We start from the raw sequence: 10,296 nt of genomic DNA, 5'->3' as shown, positions 1-10,296 counted from the left end.
TAAGGGTTAAATATATATAGGCCTATATATATATATATATATAGGCCTAACATTTATTTACATTTTATTATATATTTTTGTGTTTTGTCTTTGTTATATTAGTGGATTTTGTTAAATGTATTTTTATAATATGAAACTCACATTTATATGACATTTTAAGTTCCAGTGCTTTACATTTAAAATAATTTCAGGCCTATTATTGTACTGAATGGATTCATCATAATTCGGTAAATTGAGAGACTGCACTATATTGTTAGGAGCTACAATTTGTCCACCTCCTGTAGGCAATATGATAAAAATCTCCCACCTTCTATCTGAAGCCATGGTGATTCTGAGGAGGAGTGTGTGTGTGTGTGTGTGTGTGAGTGAGGGCGATACAGAGAGAGGGAGAGGGAGATGGAGAGAGAGGACTGCCGTTGAGATTGGACTCTGTCGCGTCTTCATTATTAGTCTAAAATGCTTTAGTACCTTATTAGCGTAGTCTGCCATTCATCTGTGCTGTCAGTCAAAGATCAGTCACGCGGGATAGGCTACGTTAAGTTCAGGTAGGTGAGTCGAATCGCGCGCCGACGTATGAAATCAATTAATTTATTTAGCGCCTTTGGTAGGCTATATTGTGTCTTTTCCCCCCTCTTTTCTTTATTGCACTGCATTAGCAACCCGGGCAAGCAGTAGAGATTTCAGTTAGACTTTGACTGTTGAATACTTGCAGCATTTTCTGTTTTGGATGGACATCATGTGTTAGCGGCAATGACAACAATAACTATAATTATGGCTTTTTTTTTCTTTGACAACAAATAGTAATTAAAAAAGAAAAATGTTAAGAATGAAATATGCTTCTGAACAAAACGCGTTTTGCCAACATATAGCTATCCGTCAAAGAAGACATGTGAATGACCGCACCACGAGTGCTATGGAGAGTATCTTCTTTATGAATGAAACGGGCTGCGGATATGGTGATGCTGAACTCTTAGTTTAGCCTACTCCTGTGTCCATCAATCGGCACCGTGATTATATAAATAAGATATACATGCGTAGCCTACTGTACCGTGGAGATTTCCATTTACACGCGCTTGAGCTTGTGCATATGCAGCATACACATTTTCAATATTTGATAAATGTAGGTGTGTTTGTGCGACAAACGTAAACCAGCACATGCACAGGATCAGTCATCCATTTAGTGGGAAACATAGGCTAGTATATTCATTGTATAATCATGTCACTCTGCATCATTAAAAAGCCTTTTATTAATGGTACTATATGGAGAATTTAGTGTCAAAACGGGCTTAAGATTTGGTTGTGCAACATGAACATTGAGAAAGAGGACCGCGCTCTGCTGACGTCGTATTGGGTGCATAATGCATGATTAGTATAATAATATATCATCGTATAGAGCCAATGCATGACTCTTATGGCAGTCTTGTTGCGGAACATGATGTAGGCTGCGCTCATAATGGAATCTAATGCTGCAATTTATATGGAGACTAATTCGCAGAAGTGCATCAGTTTTTAGTAAGCTATTGCACCAGAGGCAACAATAGGATGCTTGAACGTGCTTAACGAGAAAAGTCGAAACACTTTTCTATGCTTTTATAAGTAACAGAAGTAGTAGCCTATAATAGTAGTGTTTAAATCCATTTGAGACCTCGTCACCTCATCTGGCCAATGGTTTAATGGGATTTAAAGGTGCACCATAGTAATTTTTTGCTAATTAAAAAGTTTTGCACATACTTATCCTAAATGAGCTACATTTGAGAAATGTAATTAAAATCATGTACAATTACATGAGATGACTCAGCCACATCTGATTTCTAGAAAAAGCTGTTATGGGGTCGCTCCTTGTGGATGTCGACATGTTGACATCACATGACCAGTCATGTCATGCAATTGACAAAATTACTCAAATAAACTAAATAAATAAAAGGCCTGCATTTCAGCGAATGGATGTGTAGAATGAAACAAAAATATGAAAAAAAGAATAAAACAAAAGGTGCAAAGCATCAGAAACGTCATGCATGTATAGATGACACTCTGAAGTCCAAAACTGCTACTTTTGGGAAGAATAAGAGGGAAATAATTGCTTAGAATGGCTGCATTTAAGTCCAAATTTTTATGCCCTTCCCTCGCTAACTTCCCTCCGTCTCGTTCACTCGGATGTACATCATTGCTTACGTTGCATGAGTGCCCACTTCTGGTGGAACCCTTGAAATGTGTTTAAATGGAACACTTGCCTTGATCACTTGGAATCCGCTATGGAGCTGCAGTTTGTTTCCTTATGAATTTGTTTTATGCACCATTCTATAGGCCTGTAGGTACGTTTGGGCTGTTAATTTTTTTTAAAATATAAACAAATATTAAATATAAATATATTTAAATTAAATATTAAATATATAAAAAAACACAAACGAAAATAACAATACAATAAACTGAAAAACAGTCACCTTAATGGTAGCTACAACAAGTATTAAATGCGCGGTTAAATGTCAAAATAACGCCAATATCATACACTAGATTTATGTGGAGTGGGGGTAAATTAAGCGCAAACTGCTGTGACGTCACAATCATGGTGCATTGTGGTCTATGGATCTGTCTGAAGTGTATGTTTAGAAGACTCGCTCCCTCTGTCAAAATCGAGGGGTCGAGGGTCTGTCCAAATGAATTTAATAAGCATGCTCATTTGAGATGAACTGATTAATCTAAACCCATACACACGTATAACCCCACCAGTTTAGCCGAGAAAAATGAACAGTTCATTTGAGGTATGGCAACTAATGGAGAAAAAGGTACTAAGCTCCTGGACCAGCCTTAGGCCAAATGCATGTTCAAGTTCTCAGACAGCTATAAATCAATCAAGTTTATTTGTGGAGGACAATCCATACATTTGATTTAGCTCCACACCCTAAGGTCTTGTAATAGTTGAGCATCAGTATTACTATTAAGGTTTTAAGATGCAAGTTGTTTGGCAGTGCGTAGGCTATGAGATGAGACACAAAGATCCTCAAAAACACATCTTATTATCTCAGTATAATGTGCAGTTTGCAGTGATCTTGCATGATCTCATAGTTAATATATCAGACCTTCATGCACTCTGTCCCTCAGCTGCGGCCGCACAGGAGCTTTGCTTTGTGGCGTGGATGCATGCTGGCAGTTTTAAATCCTTTGAATTGGGTCACTGGAAGCACATCCAGCAGGACAGACGAGCTAAAGCGCAATGATTAGCCTCTAAGCCCAGTCCACAGAGGAGCAATCTGTTTGACGGACTGATCGACAAGAGCAAGAGAGATGTTTCTTGCAATGCTGGCACTGGCAGGGACACAGTAAAACTGCAGAACACTCATGGTAAGGTAAAATGTAACAGAGTGATTAGCCAGTCAGCTGAAGCAGTTACGTATAGTAATTTGTTCTGAGTTCATAAGGGTTAGTGTTACAATATGGTGTCAGGCATATTGTTAACTTATTACTTTTAAATTATTTTAAAGATTTTTATTTTTTTTACTCTCTTTGCCGTCTTGTGCAGCACTGTTTTTTTTTTTGCATTAATGTCCTTTAGTATTATTGTAAGGATGTATTTAAAGGTAGAGTTCACCCAACATTTTTATTTCTGTCATCATTTCATTTAATCATCCTCATTTCATTCCAAACTGTTACTTTTTTTTTCTGTGGAATAAAACATTTTGGTCCACTATTTTGAACTCCATTGACTTTTATTGTATGAACAAAAGGAGTGGATACATTTTTTTTTAATGATGACAGAATTTTAATGTTTAAGTGCACTATCCCTTTAAGATGGGTTTTGGAATCTCGCATGTCATTAAAATATGTTGGTTTTTTTAAAGTTAATTTTGCTGTCAGGATATGCATCAATGATTTAGACATAATTGGAAATGTTTAGCATTGAATATTCTTATGCTAGTTTGTTTAATAGAATCTGATAGGCCCTACTGATTTCTGCAAGGCGAGTGTTATTTAGTCTGGCCAGTATTTATTTACAACACTGTTTTTTATCAAGCATTTTCTCATGCCCCTGCACAGCTGAATGAATGAGACTGGGCTAATCCAGCAACATTTGGCGCAGAGAAATGGCAGATGGTGTATGGGGTATTTTTAGGCCGTAGCCCTGCTTCCCCAAAGAGTCCGAATTTCTAGCTGCTGTAATACACAAACACACATTATGTGGCATAAAGACCCATAGATTTTAAAGGGATAGATCACCCAAAAGTGAAAATGCTGTTTCAAACCTGTATGACTTTCTTTCTTCTGTGGAACTCAAAGGTAGATATTCTGAAAGAAAGAAAAAGTCTTACAGGTTTGGATGAATGAAAAGTATTACAACAAGAGGACGAATGAATGATAACAGAATGTTCATTTTTGGGTGATTTGTCACAAAATTATTTTTCTTCAGTTTTCTAAAATGAATTTCTTCATTTTGCAATGCATCTGAATACTATATCTGAACAACAACCAAAAGAAACACTCATTGATCTGTTTTTCCTCCTTGATTGACTTGGTCATTGTTTAGAAATTGTAGTTTTGATCACAGTTGCAAAAAGCATGCGCTTTTATTTTCACCACAAGAAAAAGATAATGACATAATACTAAATCATGTATTTCATGGAACCTTGGATATTTTTCTGTTTCCTAATCAGAAAAATATTTATCTTTTTGTCGATGCTTTTAGTAACAAACACTTTTACCCAAGTTTGATTTCCCAGAGCACTGAGAGATCTGACCATCAGCCCAGTTGTCTTCTCAGCCCAGTGAACATGTGAACAGTAATGTGTGCATGCATATGCCTCTCCATCTCCTGTTAGTATCTTTATATGCAGTAAAGTGAGGCATATCTGATTCCCACAGAATGAGAGTCAATTCTGAATCGAAAATCCTTTTTTCTTCAATGGAATATTGGTATTCATGCAGATATGCAATAGAAACCTCCATTTATGGCAGAGTGAAAGCCTGGTTTGACTGATAAAGAGAAAGCAGCTCTTTACAGTATATTATGCGGCAAAGCTTCTCACTCAGATTAGAGCAGAATCTGGCTAATGGACTCGGCTTGATGGGCATCCCGTGGAATCCAGTGCAGTTGTCTATCTATCTATCTTATCTGTCTATCTATCTATCTATCTATCTATCTATCTATCTATCTATCTATCTATCTATCTATCTATCTATCTATCTATCTGTCTATCTGTCTATCTGTCTGTCTATCTTTCGAAATTTTCTTAACATTCTCTAAATTGTTTACTGGGAAATATTCAGTGGTTGATTGGTAAGCTTGTAATTTAAGAAGTAATGTAAGATTGCCATTTCAAAAACTTAACTTTCAGTTAGGTTTTTCTCAAAATTTTAGAAATTTAATTCAAAATTCCTGCTTGCTTCAAATTCAAATTGAATTAAAATTCAGGCATTATCAGTCCGCATAACTGTCATCAATTAAGAAAGATGCTGGTGTCAGTAATGAGGCCATGTTTACCAGCTTGCCCAGACCAAATGTGAGTTTAGTAAACTAGCGCCTAGATAACATTTAGTTAACATTATCTAGTAAGGCCTATGGGATAACAGCAGAAAGGGAAAGTCAGTCAAAAGAACAGCAAGTTAATACATTTTGCTTCAAGACTGTGAATAACTTTTAGTTTCTTTGGAATAGCATGCACCAATGATTCACAATAAAATCAGAAAAACAGAGTAATTTGTCTGTATACTATTGTTTCCAACTCCATTTTCTATGCACATCACTGTGTGGAACCACCAGCACTGAGCCCACACTTCCATTTACTGTGATTGTTTAAGAGTGTGTGGCATGATGCCCGTGTGCTATTCAGCAAACATTACCTTTCGAATTCTAATGTCTAAGTGATATATTCCACAATTCACTTCAGTAAAAGCAAGGTCATTCCCAAATCCGGTGGCATCAGCACATTCCTGCAAGAGTGCTTGGGATACCTTGAATGAGGCACATGCATTATAATCTCTCCTCGTGCCAAACTTAATTTATAATAGAGTTTGGCTGAATAGCGAAGCGCTGTAAGAGCATTAATAAGCTCGGCGGCTCTCCGGTCCTTCCGCGAAGGACTTAGAATAGATAACACAGCACTCCGAGTGAGATTGACATCAATCACAGCGCAGAAACAAGCCTGACACCTTAAGAGAGGCGGGAGGCGAGCACCAGCCTGTCAGAGGTCTGAAATCCGCAGACACCAGCATTGATCAAAGGCTCAGTGTCCTCTGCTCATTGATTTGACAGCACACGGGGTGTTAGAGAGGGGGAGATGCAGGGCTTCTCTCAGATGAGAGCTTGACTGCTGTTGGGATTGCTGCACCCTGCCAAGCATGTTTGCTGCATTTAAGCCCTGACTGTAAGTAGCCTGGTGTCATAATGCTGGATGAAAATATGAAGAATAAAGGCAACCGGCTTTGAGAAGCATTTCCACCCCCCCCAACATTTACAGTCAGTCTCACTTCCACTGTAACTTTACGTTTTTTAAATTCACTTTGGCACACATTTCAGAACCTTGAAGTCATTTGTCAAAACTCTAGACACAAAACTCAAAATAATCATCACTTATAGGCTGTCCAATGTTCAAAACATTGCATTGTGCATTCATATCTTTAACTTTGCAGAATGATTGGTTTAAATATCTCATTAAATGGACTTTACAATTTTGTACAATCACTATGACAGATTTCTCAATACTTACGTCACTTTTTTTAAAAACTCTTTACACAGTTTTCTATACCAATTTGCATTTAGCAAATTTCACATGCTAAATGCACTTACAATTACCAAAATTCTTCATACATGTCAAGTCATTCATCTTCCATAACATTAGCAAAGGTTGTCACCCAACAAACACACTTTGTCACTCATAAAACAATGGCCTAAACACTATATCAACAGGTCGCAGGGTCTTGAGACGTGTTTTAAAAAAAAACAATCGCTAGGGCACATTTATCAATATTTAGGTTACTTTTTCAAAACTCTTCACACAGTTCTTCTAACCCTAACTTTCAAATTGGCAGAGCAGTTAGATTCACTTTCAAAATGCAATAAAACTACCAAAACACTTTATACAAGTCTAAAATCAAGCCATTCTTCCACATCACTAGCAACGGTTGTTATCCAACAAACACGCTCTGTCACTCATAAAACAAAATCCTAAAAAACAAAACCCACTAACAACAGGTAGCATTACACAGTTTTTTCTGTTGTAAAATTACTTTACACAACAAGAATGGCACTCTGTTTAGAATTCATCATACAGTAATGCCAAAAATGAAAATATTGTGTGGAAATGTTGTACATGATGGGACCATAGAAAGTTTCTGATAAAAGAATAACGAGGAACCATCCATAGATAATGTATTACAATTGGTTCATGTTATATGGTAAGTGGTATTAATGGATCTTGTTATCCTGAAACATTCATGATCTAAACGTGGACAATTGTTTCTCAGTTTCTATTAAACTGCATTAACAATAATGCAACCGTATCATATTGATCAGTTCACAGTTAGATCTTCATAATGAATATAAAGTCATCTCAGATGTACAGTATGTGATTTTGAAAAGTATTGCATTTTGAAATGGTAATATTTTGATGTTATGTCGTGTCATTTGAACAGGTAATCTTAGTTCAATGAACAAATTAACTTTGCATTCAAGCAATTGAAAAAAGTGTTTTATTTTGAAAAAAATTGCGTGTTGTGAGTTTTGTGTTTAGAGCTTTGAAAAATCACATCAAGGTTCTGATATTAGTGCCACAGCGATTGGTAAAATCCCTTGTCAAGAAGCCCTCCACCACAGATGTCTGACCCTATAATGTCTTCCACATATCATGCCAGTTTCACATGAATAGTCTGATGCACATTCCAGGTTAATCTGTACTTTTTGATGGAGTCCAGCTGAAATCTGGACTGAAGTGTGGTAGTTTCATTGAAGTTGCCTCAGTATCCCTCGTCTGCTAGTGTGAAATTGAGGTATTGATTACTGAGGATAAAATCGGTGTGAACTTAAAGCCTGGAAATTGTGTTCTTGCTTGCTTCTGCATAATCTTTACACGATTCGATGTGTGTTCTGTGTTTGTGGTTCTTCGACACTGATGGATATGGTCTGTGTCTTGGGTAAATTATTCATGAGAACATTAAATTGCACATATAAAAGCTAATTTAAAAAAAATCTAAAACCCTTTTTGCACTCAGACAGATAGTGCCACCATCTGAATGATGGTGTCCTCAGGAGCAGAAAACTGTTTAGAATTATTGTTTTGGCTCTAGGCAATAAATAATGCACTGTTATAAACTGCAGTGAAAGCAAGAGAGTGTCTAAGGGCAGAACACATACATTATGATGAGTTGCATTGTGATGGATGACAAGGCTCATGTCTCTTTCTTCAGAAAAGCCACTCGAGTCCTGTCTAGAAGTAAAACATCCCTAAATGTGCTTGTCATACCTGTAAGTTTGATGAATAAATAAAGATAAATACCCAGTAAATAAATTATGATCATGTTAAATGTTTAAAGCATGATAGATTTAAACGGTGTGTCCTAAATATGCGTTATGTGTTTCCAGTCACTAGCAATTATTCTGTATACTGAACACGCTGTGACGTGATACATTCACAGCCTATCAGAATAAATGTGATGTATAGTATGACGTTTGATTTTTAGGAGTGAGGTTTCATAGCGGGGATGGTTACTCATCGTCAGAAATATAAACAACTGACAAAATGTTGGGTGATTTGTGAACAATTTAGCTTTTATTTCGTGTCCTTCTGACCCTGGCCTCTGATTAGTCAATACAATTGTCTGCGTGTCATACCTAAGGCATTCCTGCAATACCGGAGACTGCAGTTTCAGGACCGCATTTCTAGGACCCTATTAAAAAAAAGAATTATGGATTAGAAGTTTATACTAGCCCTTACTATTCAATTCCGCATACATTTGATTATTTTTAAAGGAAGGACTTAGTTGTTTAATTGTACCTATAGAGTTAAAAACCTTGTTGTATTTTTGTGTGGTTAATAAAAAGAAGGTACATCACCATCTTACTCTGACGAAAGTGACTTGAACCTGAAGTGTGCATATATGATGGACACTTTACTATCGAGGCCACGGGAGAGGATTTATGAATGGCAGTGAAGCGACGCAACTGATGTTGTACGTCCAGATTATATTCATATTACACACATTCATAGAACGTACTTTTTTTAGCCGTTGTGAAGTAATTGCTTATTCAAAATAAGTATGCTCAAGAGATTATGTGATTTCAGATACAGCCTCTCTCTGTTTGAAAATATCACAGAAGAAGGTCATCCGGGCACTTTTTACTCTTTTTTTTACTAAGTACTGTGAATTCGGACATGTCACATACTGTTTTTTGTCTACTATATAGTAAGGAAGTATATGCGATTTCGGATGCAGCCATAGTATTTTACAACGTGATTTTAGAGGCCGGAGCCAAAAAATCACGAAATTTGTTTGTAGGGTTTTCAAAATCAGCATATTCACTTATGATATTAAATAAATAGCTGTTTTTGTTTTTTAGGACAAGATCCTATTTGGTGGTCCTTGGCATCAAAAAGTTTGAGAACCCAGGCTATTCAATACGCAATCATCTAAACGTTTCTTTTTCTCTCTATTAGGTCTAAAAAGCGAGCGGCTCAATTGAAAGCTCAAGATGCCCGAGCAGAGCAACGACTACCGTGTGGTGGTGTTTGGAGCAGGGGGTGTGGGGAAGAGCTCACTGGTGCTCCGTTTTGTCAAAGGCACTTTCCGGGACACCTACATCCCGACGGTGGAGGACACGTATCGGCAGGTGATCAGCTGTGACAAAAGCGTCTGCACCCTGCAGATCACAGACACAACTGGCAGCCACCAGTTCCCTGCCATGCAGCGTCTGTCCATCTCCAAGGGTCACGCCTTCATCCTGGTCTACTCCATCACTAGTAAGCAGTCCCTGGAAGAATTAAAGCCCATATACCAGCAGGTTCTCGCTATCAAAGGCAACGTAGAGACCATCCCAATCATGCTCGTGGGGAACAAGAGTGACGAGACTCAACGGGAAGTCAAGACCGAGGATGGAGAGGCCCAGTCCAAGACCTGGAAGTGTGCTTTCATGGAGACCTCGGCTAAGACTAACCACAATGTCACTGAGCTGTTCCAGGAGCTTCTCAACTTGGAGAAGAAGAGGAACATGAGTTTGAACATCGATGGCAAGCGTTCTGGGAAGCAAAGCAGGGCTGACAAGCTGAAAGGGAAATGCAGCATCATGTAGACCGCTTGTTAGAGGCAGAACCG

At 37.7% G+C, this 10,296-nt stretch overlaps 1 protein-coding gene across 1 annotated transcript; it reads left to right on the top strand.

The window, feature by feature from the left end:
• Window positions 1-384: 384 nt before the first annotated feature.
• Window positions 385-10,296, top strand: diras1b (DIRAS family, GTP-binding RAS-like 1b). The gene is made up of 2 exons (XM_056236449.1): window positions 385-545; window positions 9,642-10,296. Exon 2 carries the CDS (start codon window positions 9,677-9,679, stop codon window positions 10,271-10,273), a length of 597 nt encoding a protein of 198 aa, XP_056092424.1. The 5' UTR covers window positions 385-545; window positions 9,642-9,676; the 3' UTR covers window positions 10,274-10,296.

The sequence above is a fragment of the Rhinichthys klamathensis genome, unplaced genomic scaffold (assembly GCF_029890125.1).
Source record: "Rhinichthys klamathensis goyatoka isolate OS25496 unplaced genomic scaffold, OSU_Roscu_1.1 h1tg000446l_1, whole genome shotgun sequence".
NCBI lineage: Eukaryota > Metazoa > Chordata > Actinopteri > Cypriniformes > Leuciscidae > Rhinichthys > Rhinichthys klamathensis.
The sequence above is the reverse complement of the archived record's forward strand: the minus strand, read 5'-3'. Positions and strand labels throughout refer to the sequence as shown.